Source organism: Chaetodon auriga, chromosome 7, assembly GCF_051107435.1.
Source record: "Chaetodon auriga isolate fChaAug3 chromosome 7, fChaAug3.hap1, whole genome shotgun sequence".
Taxonomy (NCBI): domain Eukaryota; kingdom Metazoa; phylum Chordata; class Actinopteri; order Chaetodontiformes; family Chaetodontidae; genus Chaetodon; species Chaetodon auriga.
This window is the reverse complement of record NC_135080.1, coordinates 13992594-14016322: the sequence shown is the minus strand read 5'-3', so window position 1 is coordinate 14016322 and position 23729 is coordinate 13992594. Positions and strand designations below refer to the sequence as shown.

Genomic DNA, 23729 nt, shown 5'->3' with positions numbered 1-23729 from the left:
CGTAATACTGATCGCAGGCTTTCCTCTTTCAGCTAATATGACTGCGGCTCTGACATACGAGAAGAGTAACAATGGCACCATTCTCCTACAGTGGCATGACATTGTCTTAACCCAGCGGCTCTCAAACTTTTGTTGGCACGCCTCTCTTCAGAGGCCGAGAGAGAAAAGGTTCACTGCTCCCACGCCGCAATTTTTCATTTTGCAAGTCGAACAGAACAGCACATTTTGCTGCTTGTCAGTGAAAATGAGCTCATCCAGTTTATAATAGTTGAAACGTCGTGTCACTCATTACTGCTGTGTTCATCACTACAAAATCAAATATGTGATTTCAGGAGAGAGACGTTCAAACTGATATGTATTATAAAATGACACTGGATATAGGATTTCTCAGCTGGAATGATCTTCACATGTGGGTCATATATTTTTTATTTTGCCTTAATGGACTCTTGTCTGTCTTTAAAATACATCTAGATATCAAATACATCTAGTTTAATGGAGCCATCACATGCCTCTCCAGTCCCTAAAGCTTCAGGAGGTGGAGTGATAGGATTAAGTATTTGATCTCTGACAGACTGAGCTGTGGTAGACAAGAGGTCTTTCTTTCTTTCTTTACTGTCATTCATTCATTTACGTACTTCTTTCTCCATTTTTTTCTCTCTATCTCTGTCCATGTCTTTGTTGGCAGCAAAAGCCAATAACAACAAACAGTTCAGGGTAGCTTGATGCAGTAAATATTCCTTTATTTAAGTGGGTAATAGTTTGTGTGTATAGGTGTGTGTGTGTGTGTGTCTGTATGTGTGTAGTTGTGCGTATTTGTGTGTGTGTGTGTTTTGGATGTCATAACTTCAGGCTATCCCAGACACTCCATCTGTTGTCCTGCCAGGCACGGCTGTCTTTGGGGAGATGAGAGATCCTCAAACACATACAGACGAATGAATTCTCTCTCTCTCTCTCTCTCTCTCTCTCACACACACACACACACACACACACACACACACACACACACACACACACACAGACGGATGTTTCCATCACTTTTCGGGACATTCTATAGACTCACATTCATTTCCTGGAGACTTACCCTAACCACTACCTGCCTAAACCCAACCTTACCTTGACTTAAATCCAAGCCTTCACCCTAAAATGTAATCTTTTATGTTATGTGGACTTTGTGGCGTTTTGTCCTCATAAGGACGGTGAGTCCCCACAGTGTGCCTGAGTAAATAAATTTATGTCCCCACAGCATGAGTAATACACATCCACACACCCACGAGAAATCTCCCACATTATTGAACAATAATATTGAAATGTTTCATTGAGTTAAAAATGCTTCCAGAAGTCAAACCTTTTGTGATTTAATATCACATCAGTTCAGGAAACAATTGACTTATAACTGACTACTGGAAACACCTTACGATCAGTGTGGATGAAAGGTAGTTGAGTGGTGACTGCGACAACGCCGGAGAGGGAAAGAGGACACCAAGAAACGTTCCTACAAACAACAGATATCCTGTCGCTGATGACCTCAAAGAGAGGGTCGCACGTCTTACAGAATCTAATCTTCACCAAGTATGGGGAGTCATCACTTGAAAATGTGAAGATATCATTTACCAGTCAGGGTTGGCCTTTGCTCAACGTTGTAAAAGCACAGATCTTGAAGAAAAATCAGGTCACTTCACGTGCTGGAAGGAAAATAAAGAAAACTTTTCTCATCGTGGCTGCGTAGTGAAAACAGTGATCACTTTCCTCTTTGGCAGTGCATTTAATCTAACATATCTAACATGGGTCAAGCGAGGACAGGAACGACTGAAAGGGATTAATGACTGATAAACAAAGACATTGAAGGATGCAGCAGCAGTTTCCAGACCTTTGAGGGGAAATGATTTGAAGTGTTATCACTTCAGAGCAGCGCTGTCTGCTCCAGCAGAACAATCTGTGAGATAAACAAGATGTTACCAAGAATCCACTCGCCAGAGTTCAGATAGAATTTACAGCTCGCTCTATCAAATATTTGGACAACACCAGTGAGCAAACTTCCAGCTGAAACGCTCTGTATACTTTAAAGTCAAAAGATAAGAAGCTAGTGAAATAAATTTTATGAACTGCTTAATAAATTTCAGACCAATAAAGTGCCATAAACACACCACAACTAGAAGAGTTCACTCAGGAGAGTGCAGATCTCTGCCAGGTGTGTTTGGGGTCACGTGGGCGTCCCCGCGCAGTCGTGGATCAATTGCAGCCTGCACGCGTCGGTTAAGATGAGCGAGGAGGCAGCGGATGATGACGGTATAAAACAAAGCAGTCAGTAAAATTTCCAAAAATGTGAATTACTTGAGCATGCAGTCATAAATGTGCTTGAAAATATATCAGACTAATGGGTCCAGTGGTACGCTGCAGACAGACACAGACACATGCATGGTCCACTCCACAGCACTACAGAAGAGACAGGGATTATCTTACATCTTCAAACATAATGTGGCTGAAATTGATTTCTTTTTCTTAAATATATGAAATGCAATTTTACTACACTTTAAAGACTCGCTGACTTGTGGTTAACATTGTGAAATGGTTGCATTTTGGTTGGGATTAAGCACCAAAACTGCTACTATGGTTGAGGAAGAGATCATGGTTTGGGTTAAAAGAAGTATATTTATGTACGTGACATAAGTTAGGAACATAATGTGCGTGATATTATGTATGTTATGTAAGTTATAATAACAAGAGTTAACTTACGCATGGAAGTTAAAATAAGTTAGTGGTGACTTTTGTTTTCAAATGGGGCACAACACTGTCCTCCTGGCTGAAAGTCCTGTGTTTCACCCTGACCTTTTCCCTACTTGGACTTCTTCCCTCTTGTATACTGCGTCTACGTCTAATATTGCCATGATGGGTTTACATTGGAGTTAGTTCAAAGCCTGGTGTATCTCATACAGATGCTGAAAGGTATGTTGTGCATCTGTATCAGATGCAGAGGGCTGTGACAAAACTTTGGTATTTGACACGATGGGAATGAGAACAGTCTGGACACACACACACACACACACACACACACACATACACACACACACACGGCAGTGTTTTTATTGAATGGCTGTACCAGTCAGGCACAAAGATGTCTATAAATGGTGTGAAAAGGGCAACGGGAAGTAATGATGAAAACTTGGCTCTCTCAGTTTTTTTTGGCAAACAGAGAGTTTAGTTGTACTTTAGCAGGTTATTGTCATTGCTAACAGTCAAACCTGCTGAGGGGCGTGAAGTCAAACACTTGGAGCTGAGCTCGTCAGACTTGTAGGTAAAACTGACCTCATAACATATTTACAGATCTTTCTCTAACCTGAGCCATGACCAAGTGTTAAATAACTGAAATGGAAAGTAATACATCTGATATCAACCACGGGTTGATTTAGTTACTCACTGTTGAAACAACAATAAAATCTATTCTGAAACATAATCAACACCTTTCACACACAACGAAAAATGAATTATAATGAAAGAATTTCTTTCATCCTGACAAACAAACTTGGTTCAGATGTGATTGATTTGTAAGATTATCTGAGATGAAAGAATGCAACCACATGTCTGAACGAGATCGTACAGTAAGTACTATGACAACGAGAGTGTGTTGACACACACATGCGAGTGTGTGTAACCAACTGTCCTCGGGTTAACTCACTGCCAGTGAACGACCACAAGATTATTCAGCAACATCTGCAAACTTACAATCTTTGTGTGTGTGTAAGAGAGTAAAACAAAGGTAGAGACACACAGTCTGAGAGTCGGTGTGCCTTGAAAGCCTGGTTGTGTTGTATGTGTGTGTGTGTGTGTGTGTGTGTGTGTGTGTGTGTGTGTGTGTGTGTGTGTGTGTGTGTGTGTATGTGTCTTTTCCAGTAAAGGATGACTCACTGACTCAGTCATTCTAGTCATTTTAAAGATTAGCACATTTTACAAGCTGAGCATAAACACACGTTTGCAGAAAATGCTTTTTAGCTCTTTCATAGCGCAGGTCTGATCATGTCTTAGCGGATCTGATCCCCTCATGGCTTCGTGAAGTTGCAGGCTTTCATTTTCCAATGCAAACAGTCATATAAAGATTTTGGATTTTAAAAAAATGATAAATGGACAACAAATATTCCTCTGACAGTCATTCATCCAGTCTGATCCAGGCAGTCAATTACACACGGGGACTCCATCCATTATCAAGATACAGCTGATCTGATGTTTTAGGTGAATTTGTCTAACAGCCTAATCAGATATCTCAAACTACCTCAAGCTAATTCAGCAATATAATGAAATAATCTCTAACAAAGTATGTGATGATCATTTCGACAAAGAAAGCTTTAACTGAGTAATAAACAGAACATTTTGCTGCCTGTAGAGGGACATTTTTACCTTATATTAAAAAGCATTGATTTTTCAACACTGCATTGTTAATCTATTAGAGCAGTGATGAGTCATGAAGTTGCATAATGTGATAAAGTGCCCTTCGACTTATTCGATGTGGGGAATGTCTGGCTGTAGATTGTGTTTCTATCTGAGAGTGCAGAGCGATAAAGTGTCTGACAGACAGCCAGATGGGAGTCACTCTCCAATCTGAAAGGTGGCTGGGCAATAATGAGACACAGATGGTAGCAGTATGTCAACACACACACACACAGACACACACATACACTACACAATCTCCATGCGCATACACACATTTTGTCCTTTAGTCTGCAAGTCTTTTGTATAAACATACTGTATACTTTCTGAAAAGAAATCACTTCAACAATGAACTAGAGAGCCAAGCTGCCATTTGACTGCCTGTGTTGACAATGTATTTCTAACTTTTCCTATGCTTTTTTAAACCTTCAATAACAGATTTTTCGGTCCATTTCTTCTCATTTCTTATGGGACACATCATGGCTCTTTCACAGCTAAATGCTCCACTGTGTTTACCAGCTAGTTGCTGTGTCTGTCTGCTATTCGGTGCTGGTTTTCAGAGCTTTTTTGCTGAAAATAGCTGCCTGCTGTGGCCAAAAAAGACATAATGAGAGCATTGAAAGTGAACCAAGACAGTAAAGTTGCAGGCCAAATCAAAACAATGAGCTGAGAGATGTTGTCACACTCTGTAGATATGAGGGGACCTGCACAGTCAGGTGATGGGTTCGTCTGTATGAGCGACCCCTTTCACAAGTTGTCATGCGATCCAGTGTTTATGCAAAAATATTAATGTTAAGCACTTCAGTAAGTTATAAAAGAATGACAACATGCAGCTACAAATACTTGAAGCAATATAATTAAAGTTGGCTGGTACTGCTCTTTAACATAAGATTTGGATTTGTGCCTGGAGAATCCATTCGCTTCCACTTCCAGCGCACGTCCTGATCCATCTGACCACACACACACACACACACACACACACACACAAACACACACACACCGGTGTGAGTGAGTCTGTCTGGAAATGGGAGAGACAGAGAGGAGGTCTGGGAATGCTGAAGAGGGGGGGAACCAGGAGGGAGGAGAGGGGTGGAAAGTTGCAACTTCAGGGCTATATGGACCGCATGTTATGGGAAGGAATGCATGTGTCTTTGTAGCAGAGTGAAAGAGCAAATGAAAAGAAGAGAGGAGGAAAGAGGAGGAGGAGGAGGAGGAGGAGGAGGAGGAAAGAAGCGAGGAGGGAGGGATCTAAGCTCAGGCTGCAGCGTGGCTGTGTGTCTGAATGAAAGAACCTCTCTCTCCCACTCTCTGCTGCTGTCTGGATGTATGGCTTCTGTCCGCTGCAGCACATGAGCACATGTCCAGAGCAAACACAGCGAGACTCTCCAAGTGACTCAGAGCTGGAAGTAAATATTTTGCAGAAACTTTGGCCGAAGGTGCAACTTGCTTTTTGAATTTCGTCCCTTTTTCTAAGAAGCCGGATTATTTCTTAGCAATGTGACCGGCGTCCAGACAAGAGCTTATTTTTGAGAGATTTTCATGTGATGGACGCTGTGCTTCAATAACTGGAAGATTTGGAAACTCTCTCTCTTTCAAGAATTTCTGATGTGATCCAAAGACATTTTTGCAGATACTCTATAAACTGAGTGGGACTGAATCTGTCCACATCAACAGGACTTTGGGACGTTGGAGGTGGCAGCTCCACACGCCACCTGGACATCCCACCATCAAAAGAATCCACTGGATCAGCCTCAGCTTGACCTCACTTGACCGTATTTACACACAGAGCAATTCTGCATGCTTTGTAGGTCTCTGGCCAACTTGAACGCAGGTGTGATACTAGGTCAGTGTGTTTGATACTAACACACATATACACACGATTGCCTGAAACTGCAGAAACCAGGACATCAAATGAGGACATCCAGCGCTCCAAATCTTTTCAGAGAAGCTAACTTTGAGTCTCACCTCTGTGCTTGACAGCTGCTGGTGGAGATGTAACAAGTACACTGTCTTACAAAAAGTCTTCTCACACATAGTGAAATATCACAAACAAGCTGCTTTGATCTATTGGGTCGAGAGCCACACTATCCTGAACTGAAAGACAGCATCTTCCACACCATGAGCCCACAGACCTGGAATATGCAGCACGCCTTCCTCCCTCAACTCCTTCTCCTCGTCCTGCTGTCGCTCCTCCAGGCCTGGCGGGGGTGCTGTCACCCCCAGTGTTTGGACTACAAACCTCCGTTTCAGCCCCAGCAGCCATTGGTCTTCTGTAAGGAGTATTCCAAGTTTGGATGCTGTGATCTGGAAAAGGATGAAGAGATATCGATGCGGTTTTACACCATCATGGGCAACTTTGACCATTCAGGTTATGTAACCTGTGGCAAGTACATACGCAGCATCCTGTGCCAGGTAAGAGAAACAGTTTATAACTGGACAAGCTCTCATCTTCCGGAGCATCCAGATGTTAAATATTTGTTTTGAACTGCATTTGATTATGTGACTCTCCATCATTTTCTAAAGCAAAACAGTAGTCTGACACTATACCATTGCACAGGAACACTTGTCACTTACAAAAATAAAGAAATATGAGACAGTTACACAGGCAGACTGTACAGTCCCAGACTTTGCGGACCTAACTGTGTCTCTTATGCAAGGTGTAAATTTGTCCCAATGCGGATGTTTGCAGTCCTAACTCAGAAACATGGTTTTGGAGACGTCTTTAAGATGAGCACAGTGTGCTGTTTTGAGTACAAATCAAGAGCATTTTATTTCTCAGGTTTGTTTTGTCAGGTAATAATGATGTTATTCATATTCTAGTGGACACCAATAACAGCACCAAGCCCATCTGAAAACACCGTCTTACTCCAAAGGAAGCTGTGGAGACCCTAATCTCAACAAAGTACAGCAATCAGCAACATGTGGTTTAATGGCCACATGGGGATGTTGACAACAGCCCTTACTCATACTCGGAGAGCTAAACCGCAGCCTTAACTGGTGTTCATGCGCTCTTGATGGGTTAGCTTGTAATTGGGCGGTGTGAAACTAAACAAGCCAAATAATGGAGTGCAGTAAAGGAAGATTTCCAACTCTGTTTTGGGATAAAGAGCATGAAGTGACCATTTGACGGTCATAAATCCTTTCAGCAATAACTTTGTCTGACATGACAAAATGTCCCAGCACACCAAATTATTGACTTGAAATGGTCAAACGATGACTTGGCTTGTGTGTTCGCATGTAATCCAGACACCAAACTATGCTTCACCCCTTCCAGTTTCCTGGAAAACTTTCTTTGTCTAGCACTTTGTCTAGCATCTTGACTCACATGAGACACAGGCTGAGTTAGCTGGACTCCAGACCCTGAAGAAGAATGACTGCATGAGAAAAGATTGCAGCACAATCTAAGACCACATTTAAGATACATTTTCCTTTTTGCTAATCCCGCAAAGAACACTTAAAAGGTTTTGAATCACCACAAGAATTGGAGTTGAAATCGCAAAGACTTGAGGTGAGTGAGTAACACAAAACTGAGCAATGAATCCACATCACAAATAGTGCAATTTCCTCTGAGTGCGACTATAGTCTCTGCTAATGTTTGGGAATGTTATTTCATCTAATGAGCATTTCTATTTCAGTATCACTGCATTTTGGTTTCTTTTCTGAGCTGACTAAACTTAGATCCCAGCCCCGAGCTCCCACCTCTTCCTTACTGGCAGAATGAGCCTTTAAGCCAGTCCCACACGCCGATTACATAATTAGCCGCTGACTTTGCAGCTCAGACACTAACTACGTGCAGATCGTGAGTGCAAAACGAGCAGTAGGTGTAGCACACATTCAACCTGGCTGAAAAAACTTCTGATAAAATCTTCATTCTGCAGAAGCCGAAACAACCGGGCTGCAGGCTGTCCCTCCTATAACACTCTCATCTGTGCTATCAACGCCAAAAGAGGGGAAGAAACTGTCTTCCTGGCAGTTTAATATGTTATACACTATGTTAAGATGGTGACAAATCATCTGACTGCTAAAATATAGGCCTCTATCACTGTGGTAATTACAGCCCACTGTGGTTCTTTCCAAGCAGTGCAGGCTGTGTGTGGGTAATGACAGCGCTGCAGCACACGTACCGAGCGTTGGTCTAGCCTGTGGACTATATAGTTCAGAACAATATGTAAAGCTTAGAGAGGGTTTTTTTTTTTAACACTATGTGCAGACCTATTTTTAGTGAACAGGCTCTTTTAGAGAAACTCTTTAAATGAAACTGCTATTTTGCAGTTTGTTCATTTCTTAAATGAGCGCAAAAATAAACAAAACTATTTTGGCTTAAAACTTTATATATACATGTATACATATATATATATATTGAGTTATTAATATTTCTGTTTAGATTTTGGTATTTTTTTTAATCTTCTTTGGAGTCACTGAAGACGACCAGCTCTGCAGTCAGCTCCCTGCTTGATGGTTTGAGGTAGAAGATGCCCTGGAGGTGGTCAACTCACCCCGCTGCTGTCAGGGTACTTATGCTGGGTAAACCACACTGAGACCCTCAGTTCCAGCTGCACTGCAGGAGCTTCCTGACACTGATATCAGTGAGACAGTGAAGAGAGGGACAGACAGATGGAGAAAGACAGACTGGCAGAAAGGAAAACGAGTAAGTGTGTGTGTCAGGGAGACAGAAGGGAGATTGTCATCAAACCCGAGCTTAACTGACCAAACAAACAACCATTTCCTGCTCTGGCCGGGGGTACAGGATATATCAAGTTCCTGCAAGAGAGAGAGGTGCAGAGAGAGAGAAGGAGTGAAAATAGATAAAGATATAATGAAGCGTGGGTGAAATAGCTAAACAATCAACGAACTCCATAAAGAGAGACACATGAAGATTTAAGGGACCCTCATTAGAATAATGTGTGTGTGCATGTGTGTTATAACTGCACAGCCTTTCTCTCCTTTTCACATTTTAACAAAAAACAAACAAACAAACAAAACATTTACTGAGCACTTAACAGAACAACAGAACACTGAAATAAATGTTTCCCCCGTTGCATTTTTAATAAGCACTTTTGGCCAGTGTTTCTGCATCATTTAGACTGTTCTCCCAGTTTAAAAAGGCGGCCGGTGTAGCTTGCTCTCGAAGCAGCAGAAAGATAAGGATGTTCAAGTTTCCGAACAGCACATGAATGCACCATACCACAACAAATCTCACACACACTTTGCTGTTTTCTCCTTCTCATTCTCCGACCACAATCATAAGTTCTGGGGCTTATAGCATCCACATCCAGTAACTGCCTGCAGCTATGATGTTCTCCAGCTGGATCGGGTTGGAAAAGTTGAGGCACCATTACCTCTCTCCATGCCCTTTCTCTTCATATCAGCCTTTTTTAGCCTGCTCTCTCTCCGGGGGTCCAGTCCAAGTCCGGCTTCACACATTTACCAGCCATCTGTTTGCCATGACTCGCCTCTCTCTTAAACATAATAAAACACCACCATGTGGACATTTGAGTGCAGTATGGGGAGCCAGGAAGATGCACAGCTGAGAAAAGGCTTTTATTTTTCTGCTCAAGTTTGAATTTCAGTCTATTCTAAACTGTACAGGGTAAACACCAAATTATAGTAGTTTGAAGTGGCTGCATTGTTAGGCAACAGCTGTTAGTAGTTACATGCATTTATCCTACCCTATGATAGTGGGAGCCAAAATAAGACTGTCTCAGAACAAAGGCTGGTTTTTAATTTCAGTGGGTCAAAGTAAAGTAAAGACACTGTAAAATACTCTTTGCTGTACCTTTTTTAATGTACCTTTCACCTTTTCATTCCCCTTTCCTGAATAATAAACACAAACAGACACCTTCATCTGAAACATCTGAATGACTTTGGCTTTAAATACAACATAATTTAGTCACTCCAGCCTCCATCTGCTCCACATCCCAGTTTGCTGCTTCCGTCCCAGAACCAGTAGCTCAGACCGAACACAGCTTTTATTTTGCCCTCTAAGAGCTGTTTCCCAGGAAGGCTCTGATTTCTGCCCAGAAATGCACTTTCAACAAAGCTTCCCTGTCACAGTTAGCGTCTCATTCTCTTTTTTGGTCAATGATGATTCCTTTATTATTATTTTTAGCTTTGGTTCATTTTAGGAGATCCACTGAGGAAGATCAGCAGCTGAAGCTGAGTGAAGCTAGAGAATTAAATTCCTAACCAAGTAATTTTATCTGTTATTCAGTATATTATGCTCTTGTATTCAGTATGAGGCCATTATAAATGATTAGCCCCACCATGGGTGTGTACACGGGCATGTTTGGAACTTCACCTGCACATGTGAGGAAACCCAGAAGTGTTAAACCTCGGGAACATGTGTTGGAGGCACACAGACAAATAAATTAACACATAAACCAACACGAATACTTGTAGCAGCACCTGCATGAACACACTCAGACCCGCAGACAACAAAACTTTCTTTCTTTCCCATCTCTGTATTATATTCATAATTGATAATGCGTCATAGTTAATGGGCATTTTTGAGCGTGACATGCACAAAGAAATAAAAGCCGAAATTATTCATCAGCAGCCGATGCAGGTACAAGCACATACACACACGAGCAGCGTTAAACACAGAGTCTGACTGTGTACGTGTACAAATAAAGTTACGAGTTTCCTGTTTGTTTGTGCACTCTCTGTTTCCTCTGTGTGTTTTTGCCTTTTTACCAGTGAGTGTTTTCTTCCAGCAGATCACTCAGTTGAAATGACATCTTTGTTATATTTAGAGTAAATTATTAACGTGCAATTAGATGATGTAACTCACAGTCATGTTGCCATTACGACAGGTGACAGCATTAAAATAACACAAGGAATCCAACTTTTGCCCACAGTAACATTCTCAAAGTGCTTTTGAGACTAACTCTGCCACTTAAGAGGTTGTTCAGAGCAATCGCAGTTATCTCCATTTGCTCAGAGGTGAAGTGTGAGGGTGTGACACAGTGCAGCAGACACTTTTATCTGCCCTTGGAAAATAAGAGACAACAGCGCATTTGACTTCAAGGCCTGCAACTACCAAATTCTTCTGATGTGTGCTAAATTATTTAAACCTTTTGCCCATGGTTACTTTTGCCTAAATACCAAAAATGTTATTTGGGAAGTTGTACTCATCTCAACAATTATCCACTACAGATGAAATGCATGTCTCTCTAATCTACAATAGATTAAAGTCTAACTTTTACAGTCATTACTGCTCCCACATACACAAAGCTCCCACTAACTGCACTTAAGCCTTGCATCATATTTGTCTCCTGCCAAACATTTTATGAGTGAATAAGTGATTTTTTTTTGTGCTCTGGGCTCTGGTTCCTGGTGATGATCTGTTGGGCTGATCTGGAACTGAGTAAAAGAACAGCAGTCGACCACATGATGGTTTGGGTGTCGTGACTCCCTGTCCCTGCTGCTCACCATTCTGGGTGTGGACAGTGTGGTTGTGACTTAATAACTGACTGGACCTTCCTGGGATCCATTTATACCAGGCTGCACTCAGACAGCCTGTATATAACCCAGGCCTGACCAGCCATAGTGAGGTGGTGAGGAGCTGCGGTGGAAAAATGTACACAAATCCAAAACTTCTTGTGATCCACCTCTGAGATATACATTGAGAGCTAAGAGAACATGAATGTGACATAAGATAGACACATGACACAGATCTGATAAATAATGTTGAATTCATAATTAAGTTTTCTAATTTTTAGTTGTTAAATCATCTCTCTCTCATCTTCACAGGAGTGCTCTCCATACGCCGCCCACCTGTATGATGCTGAAGATGCCAACACACCTATGCGAGTGCTGCCCGGACTGTGCGGGGATTACTGCTACGACTACTGGCACCAGTGTCGGTACACACTCAGTCTCCTCCTGGAGGACTTGGGGAGCCCGCAGCAGTTTGCAAACCTGACTTCAACGATAGAAGAAGATCGCAGAAAGTTCTGTGACTTCCTGGAGCTGAAGGACAAACAGTACTGCTATCCTAATGTACTCACAAATGCAGGTATGGTGCATGCACACACACACACACACACACACACACCAGTGAACACTCAAAATGTGTCGGATGAAGTTTAGTTGAAGAAAAGCTCAAAAGATAAACTTATGTGATTGTTCCTACTTATATAAACATCCAGCTTGAACAAACAGGCCATCATAAGCTGAGAAAACAGGACATAAACTAAATTCCCAACAGTAAAAAGCTGAACTTGTGCTAACAAGAAGGTCTAATTATGATTTATGCGCAGACACTGACACTCCTTAGTCTGCACATAAGGTTAGCTGAGTGCTAATACAAGTCTCTATGGTATGCCCTTCGCAGCAAAGAGAGCATGGTTAGAAAATTGTTTTGGTCCAGATTCTGGCAGTAGCATGCTGTATTTTCTGAAGACAGATTTTTAATGCTAACCAGAAGGACTGAAGCTGCACTAATCAATCAACTCTCTGCTTCTGTGAGCTCATTATAATCCATTTCGCTTTAACTGCTGGTTTCCTTTCTCTCTGTGCCCAGAGCTAAATGCTAACCTCGGGTTTGTGCGTGAGGACCCCAAAGGATGTCTGGAGTTATGTTTGCAGGAGGTTGCCAACGGGCTCCGTAACCCGGTGGCCATGATCCACGCAGATGATGGAACTCATCGATTCTTTGTGGCGGAGCAGCTGGGTTATGTGTGGGTGTATCTGGCCAACGGCTCCAGGATCGATCGTCCTTTCCTCAACCTCACCCAGGCTGTGCTCACATCGCCATGGGCTGGAGACGAGAGGGGATTCCTCTGCATAGCCCTACACCCGAGGTTCATACTTCTCATAATACCAGCACCAGTTATCAGCGAGGGTTGTGTTGTATCAACAGTAATCTTTTGCATCAAGTACGACTTTTTCTGCTTCTTCTCTGTGCACAGGTTCACCATGGTCAGAAAAGCCTACGTGTACTACTCTGTGTCTGTCAAGAAGCAAGAGAGGATACGAATCAGCGAGTTCACACTGCTAACACATGACGACAACCAGCTTGACCACTCCTCAGAGAGGTGAGGACTTCACAGTCAGACAAACACAAATGGAAACAAATAGACTGAGATTTATTGTTTTATATTCATGCTGCTAGTACTAGATGTTTACTTGTAATGGACTTATTGTAAGTTCTGGTATTAGTACTTGTATGTCAGTAAACGAGCATTCGCATGTTTTGTATGACTGTGCATGTGGGTGTAACACACTTCTATACATGCACAAATGTTTGACGTGTGAAGTCATGCAGCTGTTGTGTTTTGGTTCAGAACCATCCTTGAGGTGGTCGAGCCAGCATCCAATCACAATGGAGGACAGCTTTTATTTGGCCATGACGGGTATCTGTACATCTTCATTGGTGACGGGGGCCGAGCTGGCGACCCGTTTGGAAAGTTTGGCAACTCGCAGAACAAGTAAGTATAATTTAATAAAGTCGAGGTTATTGTTCGAGGGGGCAGTGTCATCGTGTTGACTTCAGTATTTCCTGTCAATTCATATTAAATTCCTCAAGAGATCATTTGCAAAGCCATTCTTAAAACGAATAAATAAACACCACTTTGATATTACTGTGACTACACAATAAAAAATCTTATTGAAACATCCCAAAACCAGTTTGACTGAGATTCCCTTTATCCCTTTTTCCCCCTCCATGAAAAAAACAAATCAACTGCAAATGAACTCTCATCATGCAGCCAGCTTGAAAAATAAGCAGAACATCTAATGAGTGTGGGAAAAGTTTGGCTTGTAATTGTTTTTAAAAATCCCTTTCCTAGCAAAGCTTCAGCCTCATATGTAATTTAAAATGAAATGGCAAAATAAGATAAACACATCTTTGGATCGTTCAAAGAGGTCGTTAAAATTTCAAAAGAGAAAGGTGCTCATCATGGGAGATATTAACAAGCACCTTGACATTGTTGAAAGGTTGGCTACGTAAGCATGAAGTCGAGTTAGAGCCAGCCAGGTCTGCCAAAATGAGTTCCCATTAAAATTAAATTCCAGTTAAATTAAGTCTAATGAAAAGGATCCAAATTACGGAGAAGATAATCCTCAAAACTCTGCAGACTCTCGAGTTGCTGAGTGGCAACAAGAAATGATAGCTTTCCAAAGGCTATTTTCCACTTAAGAAAATGCACATAAACTGAGGATCTTCCTGAGCTGCAAACCTGCTCATATAATGTAAATGATCATTTTAAGGGTAGAAATTAATCATGTGTGCACACAAATGATCATATATCCTTGATACATGCCTGGACCTCTAGAGCTCTCTCTTAAATTAAGATTGCAGTGATGAATTTACTGTACATACACTGAGGTTCACTGAGAAGATCTCAGTTATGAGGAGTGTTGAACATTTGTGGAAGGGACTATTGATTGCATTAACCGGGCTGAATTTAAGTGCAGCACCAAAGACTGTTGCAGGAGAAGCGTGAAGAATAAGCCACATCAGTGTTTGGTGGGAGTTGTTGCATCATTTAAAGGGACTGCAGGGCATTATTTGCCTTTTACCATGTTGGTAAACATTACTCACCTCTCAAACCATGTGGCCTTTCCATTATAATTCGATTCATTCAATAGATAGGTTAACTGTACCTTAAGGCGATGTGTGTTTGAGGCTGTATGTTTACATGAAAGCGCGATGTTGGAGCGTTGCACACGTATATGCAGATGTTATTATGAGTGGGCGTCATTCGGCTGGAAACTACATCTGTCGTTTTTCATTCTCATTTGATAAAAAACACAAAGTGACTTAAATGTCAGTTACAGCCAAAGGACAAAAAGGTAGGAAGTGTAAATTACTGCTCATTTGCACACATTGCACTTAATATAAACTCAACAATACTCCAAGAATGGCGCACTCAATAGTGTAAATTGTGGAGCTGACCAAAACTTGGACATCAGTTATGGACCAAAACGAGCCCTGACCACGATAAAAGCTTGAAATTAAATTAAAATTAAATTAAATTGATAATGCAGCTTCATGCTAAAATGAAAATAGCCGTCTTATATTTGAGGTTCATAAAGAAGCTAAAGGTAAACTTGATTATTAATGGTATCGTTAGTCTCGAAAAACAGTTCAAAATCAGAACAGAATGGTGGAAAGTCTCTGGTCAAAACGTTCATTTTAAGTATCAGCAGCAGGTTAATGAATCGTTTACCAAACATTTAGCGAGGTTTATCTGGGATTCTGACACCTTTCCTAAGAGTTTAGCTCCTTAGCTGTTTCTGAGGGCTTTTGTTGACATGCTGTATTAGCCGTCCTGGGAGTGAGGGAGGCTACACCCTGCCAAGTCTAATATTGACACTACACATTGCGGGCCGCCACACATTGGTATGTGGAGGGGGAAAGAGAGAGAAAGTGAAGGAGAGAGAGTGAAAAGTGGGATTAGAAAGAGTGGAAAAGGGGTATAAGGAGAGAGTGATTGGGGCAGAGGGAGGAGAGAGGTGCCAAGTGAATGAGAGGAGTACTATTAGGGCTGGAAAAAAAGATGGAGAAATGGCGAGTGAGAAAAGGGGACAAACTTTTGGAGCTTCAGCTCAGATGGACAGACAGCAAGATGAAAACTTGCAGGTGATTTAAGGTGCGAGGTTGAATAATAAGAGTTGCAGAGATAAAGACAACACCTGCTGTGTTGGACAGGTCAACGCTCCTCGGCAAAGCGCTGCGCGTTGATGTGGAGAACAATGACGATGGCGCCCCGTACAGCATCCCCTCAGACAACCCGTTCGTGTGGGAGAAGGAAGCACGACCCGGTAAATCCCCCCAAAATATTCTACATATGAGTGGAATCAGATAATTTGATGACTTTTAAATTGAACATTGTCAATATGAATCTACCGTTTATTTGAGCGTCTCGTGATGTGTGACTGCAGTGGGACTGTCTCCTCTTACTGAGGAAACCATGAGTCAGCAAGTGAAAGCAAACGTCTTACTGATCACTGACATTTTGAAACACGTCTTGAGGCCACAGTGAACGCCAAATCGCCACTCAGTCCAGAAATATCTGCCTTCGGTTTCTGAACGTGCCGTCAAAAGGGATGTGCGCTATTTATGTCAGTGTGTAAATGTCTGTCTTTCTTCACAGAGATTTATGCTTATGGAGTTCGCAACATGTGGCGTTGCTCCATCGACCGTGGTGACCCCGTCACGGGCCGAGGCAGGGGCAGGATGTTTTGTGGCGACGTAGGCCAGAACAAATATGAAGAGGTGGACCTCATTGTTAAAGGTACCTTGGAGAGATACAGTCATTATGTTTCAGCATGACTACCCCTGCATTAGTTATCACAGTGAGTCACTCCCAAAGAAATTGCTCACTCTTGCGTGAGTTGATTGTCATTGTCGACTCATCACCATGTCACATACTGCGAAGCTGTTCTCTGCACAGACTGAGTCGGACACCACAGGTTAATCTTGGTCCTCTCCCTAACAACTGAAGTGAATGGGATCAGGTTGTGTCGAAATCCAAAAAATGGCATGAATACACGAACAACGTCCAACTCCAGCTGGTGGAAGATAAACCACAATTCTCCCTCCAGCCAAATGATACTTCTTTTAGTTTTTTCACAGTATATCTACTGCTTTATGGAACTGTTAGAAAGACTGGTACAATAGCTCTTTCCCTTGGAAGTTGCACTAACTTTGTCAACACATATTTAAGGAGGCAACTATGGATGGAGGGCCAAAGAAGGCTTCAGCTGCTACGATCGTAAACTCTGCCAAAACTCCTCGCTAGGTGAGGCCGCTTTCACTCACTTTCCAGAGTCCATAAAGGAAAACAGAGCGTTTTGATGTTCATATTTCACAATCTACACTACTGAGTACTGTTAGTGCACATGTAATATTTATGTTAAAGGCTGCCTCTTAACTGATGTGTTGTTGTGTGTCTAGATGACATCTTGCCTATCTTTGCCTACCCCCACAAGTTGGGCAAGTCGGTGACAGGAGGATACATCTACCGAGGCTGTCAGATGCCCAACCTCAATGGACTCTACATCTTTGGGGATTTCATGAGTGGGTATGTGATCTGGTTTATTCTAAAAGTCCTGCCCATCTCTGCAGAGACTCATTGACCAGTTGCAAGATTATCGCAATATGCATCCTAATCACAGATCTATCTTCGTCCTTTGATGGTGGATTTTTAGCTAAACCTTCTCTTCAATACTACAACATCAAGTATGGCAGTAAGTGTAGCGAGAGAAACACAAACAGTTTGAAGACGGCGTGCAATAAGTTGCTCTTATCGTGCACAGGCTTTCATATTTACAGTAAAGGTGCCTGTACATGACAGTATTTATTAGGATAGATGTGTGTATCTCTGTGTTTATGTGCTGTTGTGCTGTTTCTCTTCAGGCGTCTGATGTCTCTGAGGGAGAACTTCACCACAGGTGAATGGCAGTACAACGAGATCTGCATGGGGACAGACCAGACCTGCAGATTCCCCAAACTCATCAACAGTTACTATAAATACATTATCTCTTTTGCTGAGGATGAAGCAGGTAATAATGGGGTGTGTGTGTGCATGCGCGTGTGTGTAAGAGAGGAGCTGACATACAAAATACATACAAAAAAAAAAAAGTCATTATAACCTGCACATATTTCGTATAATGAAAAGTCAAAGTGAATGAGGTCAGTGAGGTGTGGCACAGTTTGTTGTTTAAAATGAGGATTATGTAATGTTAAGTGATATGGTTAAAAGGTTTTTTCAACTTGTAGAATTATTAATATTTGACAAGATTGCATTAATACTAGACTGAGGAGTTAAGAGGACCCTGTGGACGGTTAGACTCGACTATAAAATGGTTTGAATTAAAGAGACTGCTACTCCCTGCACACATGCTGCCGGTCTTAAATAATATCTTCCCTCTCTCCCAAAGTGCTTCTGAGGAGATTCAAGTTGAAAAGTTCAAGCAAAGTCCAAATCCCCTTCTCTGTACACACATTTTGTAACTTGTTATGTGCCCTCTCTCCTCTTTCTCCCCTCTCCGTTTGCCCTGTTTTGCTCTCTCCCCCGTCCACACTCACTGTAAATATCTCCCCCCTCCCTCTTACTTCCTGTCTCCCTGCTGTTCATCGTCCCTGACTTTCTTTCTTGCCAAACTTCTTCTCTCTGTTTTGACAATGAGTCTTTCTCTTGGTGTTTTTCAGCTCTGTGTGCCTCACTCGCTCTGTCTTTTTCCTCTGTCCATCTGTTCTAGGTGAACTGTATTTCTTAGCCACAGGAGCCCCGAGTGCCACGGCCAGGGCAGGAGTCATCTATAAGATAGTGGACCCTTCCAGGTGGATGAAATTAGCAACAAATACACTGTCATGATGCCCACAGGGGTGTGTGGTTCGGGCTGGACTATGATTGGGCTACGATGGTCCAAAATAATGGAAACTCTGGCCATTGTGGATTATGTAGAACTCATATAAACAAATTATTACATACTAATGACTCAAGTAGACCAGCCAGTCTCATCCCATGATGATGATAAGGAAACTGAGATTTCTTGACAAGGCACATGTCCAAACCCATGAATGGAATATCCTCCTGATTTTGCTGATATAGATTTTTTATATAAGCACATGAACTCAACAAACATCCTTGAATTAAGTTGTTAAAGTGATTTGTAATCTTTGATCTCTAAAGGGGAATTGCTGCTCTTAGAATAAACTACAATTAGTTAGAAAGTGTTTAAAAAAGCTACAGAGCCGAAAAAAGCATGTCATATTTTGTGTGTGTGCTAATTTCTTTGCTCCCGACCATGCAGGCGAGCGTCGCCCGGAAAATGCACCGCCAAGCCTTCACCTGTGAAGATAAAGGGCAAACTGATTCACTTCCATCCTAAAGAAGGTGATCTTTCTTTCTCCCCCTACAGCAATTCCTCAATACTTTCTTTTCATTCAGTTTGTCTGTGTTTTTCTGTCTTTATTTCTTCATTTTCTTGTTTGCAGAGTTCGTGATCAACAAGAAACCAACCACGACCCCTGTACCCACGACAACCACGAGAAAAACTACAACCACCACAAAAACACCACCAAGGAGAAAACCCATAATAATAATAAAACCACCGATGCCAACAAGAAAAACAATAAGAAAAGCAACACTGCCACCACCAACGACAGCAACAACAAGAAAAACAACACCACCACCACCAACAACGACAACAACAAGAAAAACAACATTACAGACAACAAGAAAAACAACGAGAAAAACACCACCACCAACAACAACACCTATAAAAGCAACAACTACACAAACAACCTCAGCAACAACAATAAAACCAACAACCGTACCAACAACTGTCCTGATGGCAACAACACCCGCCACAACCACACTCACTGGTAGGCCTACTGGTGCACGTGTTTACCAAACTAGTTCCACTGATTACCCAACCACTAGTTCCTCCATTCACACAACCACTAAGTCGACCATTAGGACTAACATTAAGCCCACCGGTAGACCAGGGCACACCTTGGTGCGAGGAGAAGCCACCAGCACCAAGCCAGGTTTTACCTTCTTCTGCGCGCTATTGTTGCTTTACATGTTAACATGCTAATAGCTTAAGTTATCGCTAATAGCTAAGTCAAGTTTAAAATACTTTCCTGTGTTGATTCATTTAACTTAGCTCTGTGCTAAAACTATAACGTCTTAGTTCCTACAAATGCTGGCTACATGCTGTTTAATGACTCAAAATTCTAAATGATTATAATGTAAATAAAAGCATACAAAGATTAATTAATTTAAATCATTTGGCAGCTAAGTCTAAGTTAATTTACTTTTTCTTTTTTTAACCGATTAATCAGTAAATTACAACAAAACAGCCAGTTGGCTAAACTGATGAAAGAGATAGCACTATATTTATTTTAAATTATTCTCTTTCCTTTTTTCAGTTTTGCCATCCATTAAAATAACTGAAGTCATGATCATTTTTTATTGTTTTAAAATATAATCAAATTGTGCATTAAAATAGACAATTTTAATGGGGTGTCGTGTAATAGTACATTTACCACTTGAGACACATTAAATCAATATGCACCCAACAGGTAATTTTTGAGGGATTTTTCTTTTTCTTTTTTTTTTTTCCTTTTTTACAAAAAACGTATCCATCTTCTCGCTTAATTTGCAACATCTCTCCATGGTAGTGGACAAGTAGACAACAAATAAATTGCATAATCTGAGAGAAAATAACAGATAACTAGTACTGCACATCATTAAATACTTAGTCAAGTCGTTAGAAACTTCAGTTACATATACATTACAGTAGTCTTCCAGTGTCTCAGCTGCTTACTGACTGAAAGCAAATTAAGGACAGGTTTGCCTGAATGGATGAAGATGGTGAGGATGAGTCTTTTGCACAGGCTTGTGTCAAACTCAGGTTGCAGGGGAATTTAGCTGAAGTGGCATTCGTTCCCAACTGCTAGCACGCTATTCTTTGGCTGGTTCAAGAGTCTAAAGCGGGATAAATGGTGCTTATTTATGTATTGGGTATTTGCACTACTTTAAATCAGGTATTTTGGCATTATTTATTTTGAATAAATGGTTCTGCATCAGCCTCAGTTTGGACATTCATCTTTGTGTGTCTGTGTTGGTGTTTTTACCTTGCCTGTCTTCGAGGACGATATTGCTTGAATTTGAAATCTGAGCTTTGTAAAATAATACACTTACTCACTTTTTTGCACAGATTGAAGATGAGGAGATCGATACCACTCTCAGACTGCTGAATATAATGCAGGAGCCAGCAGCCAGTTAGCTTAAGTTAACATACAGACTGGAAACAGGAGGAAACTGCTAGTCTGCATCCAGAGATACCAAAATCCAGCTATAGCACCTCTAAAGCTCACTAATTAACATGCTCTATTTTGTTTGTTTATTTCGTACAAAGACCAAAGGGTAAAAGCAAATATTTGTGGCTTTACGGGGGTGACAGGTCAAACTATTTCATGGCTGGAAGCAGTGATTTCCTGCATGCTTTTACACTTTAGTTTTAATTTGTTAAAACCGCACCAAATAAAATCTGAATTAGAGAGCTGGTATGTGGATTTTATTACCTTTGGACAGAGCCAGGCTAGCACATCACTCCTATTTCCAGTCTAGGCTAAGCTTAGCAGAAAGTAACTTCTCATTTACCCGAGAGGCATGTGAGTGGTATCAACCTTCTTACTGAACTCTCTGCGAAAAAGCGAATAAGCACAATTCCCAAAAATGTCTTCTTTAAAGAAAAGAAATCATGTTATCATATGTTCAAATAAAGAGGGTGATTTTGTCTTTCCCTCAGGTTATCGCACAACCGTCATGACTGCAGCCTTCTCTAGGATTGCTCAATCCCCTATCGTCACCACACCTTCAACCAGGAGACATGGGAGGCCGCTTCACTACCCCACCACCTCCCAGCCTTTAGCCCCACAACCTTCTCCATCTACAACATCCCTGAAGCGACCCCAGCCGGCTCTGACTTCTGCACGTTACCCCGAGCGCCCCGGAGCGCTCACTACACCACGGCCGCCGTACTGGAGCCAGAAGCCCACGGCATCAGGCTACAAGCCGCAGAGACCATCGATCAACACAACGCTGCTCAAGTCACAGGAGGAGAAGCTGCGGCTTGGAGAGAAGCTGGAAATCGCCGGGGAAGGTAACCAAGTATATAAGAGGCCTCGAGGACAAGGTAGAGGTCGCAGTCGCATGAGAGGAGGAAGGCTGCGGGCCGGCTCAGTGCGACTGGTAAGCGCTGACGGCTTATCAGATCGAGGCAGAGTGGAGATCTTCATCCGTGGCGAGTGGGGGACAGTGTGCGATGACCTTTTCACCACCAAAGCAGGTACTGTAGTGTGTCGACAGCTGGGCTTCACGACGGCGTTGGTGGTGATGAAGAGGGCTGTGCTGGGGGAGGCAGATAAGAGCGTCAAGATCCTGTTGGATGATGTGGAGTGCGAGGGTGGGGAGTGGTCGCTGCTGGAGTGTAAGAGATCCAGGGTGGGGAAGCACAACTGTTCACATGGGGAAGATGTAGGGGTGATCTGTGGTTAGGGCAGAGAGGGTGGAGTGATGTATGTCACATACAGGGAGTGACGAATGAAGCAAGGAGAGAATGTGAGAGTATTGAGGAAGGTGAGTAGAGGCTGCACATGTTTAGGCATAACTGTTGGAGATGTCAAAAATTCCCATGAATTGTATTTTTTAAAGTTTTCCAGTTTTACATGTTGAATGCAAAAAATGTACATCACTAAAAAATATTTTCTGTGTTTTTTTTTTGTGTCTTTTTTTATTAACACAGACCCAAATTTTTAGCAAAATTTTAATTCCGGCAGTGTGTTGTGTTTACATATTTACGGTACATCCATTAGGTAAAAAAAAAAAAAAAAAAGCGTATCCTGCTAAAATAACCAATTGTGTTCTGAGAAGATATTTGTATTTTTGTATTGTATAATTTCAGCAGGTCTATTTTCTAAAGCAGCTTTTTATAATTCGCATTTTACAAGATTTTAAGAAGGAAATGCTGGACATTCGATGTGATGAATGTAATAAAATGTTTCCAGTTTTACGGAGAGAGATTTGAGGGCACAGAGTGCCTCTGATATGAATAAAGTTTTACAGCAAAGTGACTTTCCTGTTATTTTCTATCATTTCCCTCCATTGTGTCCTGATGTGCTGACGAACTGGCCGCCTCACATTGATTCACTCTCATTTTTCTCCGGCAGCGAGCGCAGCGCTGTTTCACTGTGAAACTTCCTTCCCATTATATGGAGTGAGATAGCGACCTCGGTTGTCACAGATTTCTAAAAAGAGAGCAGCAGATTTTAGCAGATAGCTTTTTCCATCCAGCTTCTTCTCACCTTGTAACTGTGATCAAACAGAAAAGAGCAGGTTAAAACCACAGCAGCATGACTGATCAGCACTGTTGGATTGCCAGCCTTCAGTCACCATGTGTTAGCCAGACACTCAACACACCACACACACACACGCTCACACAAACAATATGTGACCAGATGGAAAGAAGCAAACATTTCTCTGGGTTAGACAGTCTTGCGATGGAGCCATCGCTGTGTGCTGGAGCACGAATAGAATGAAAAAGACTTACAACGTAAGCACTCTGCCTGTGTAACACACTTTCTTTTGGAGAAGATACCCTTCAGGCATTTAAAGTATTCAACAACATCTTGTGATCTGAAACTGAATTTGTTTTGGGGGTGAGCGGGTCAAGCTGCTCTGACTCCTTATGTACAATGCTTCCAACGCATAGACAGACAGAAAACAGACCAGTGCAGACGGCCTGTACTGTAGCTCTGAAAGAATCTCAGTTCAGGGAGGTGGAAG

The 23729-nt window shown here is 41.9% G+C and overlaps 1 protein-coding gene across 1 annotated transcript; it reads left to right on the top strand.

The window, feature by feature from the left end:
• Positions 1-5751: 5751 nt before the first annotated feature.
• On the top strand, positions 5752-23076 carry LOC143322850 (HHIP-like protein 1). The gene is made up of 14 exons (XM_076734248.1): positions 5752-6831; positions 12172-12436; positions 12944-13223; positions 13332-13457; positions 13707-13850; positions 16076-16188; positions 16521-16661; positions 17094-17168; positions 17324-17450; positions 17786-17931; positions 18631-18712; positions 19186-19268; positions 19370-19759; positions 21694-23076. Exons 1-14 carry the CDS (start codon positions 6538-6540, stop codon positions 22440-22442), a joined length of 3015 nt encoding a protein of 1004 aa, XP_076590363.1. The 5' UTR covers positions 5752-6537; the 3' UTR covers positions 22443-23076.
• Positions 23077-23729: the final 653 nt, after the last annotated feature.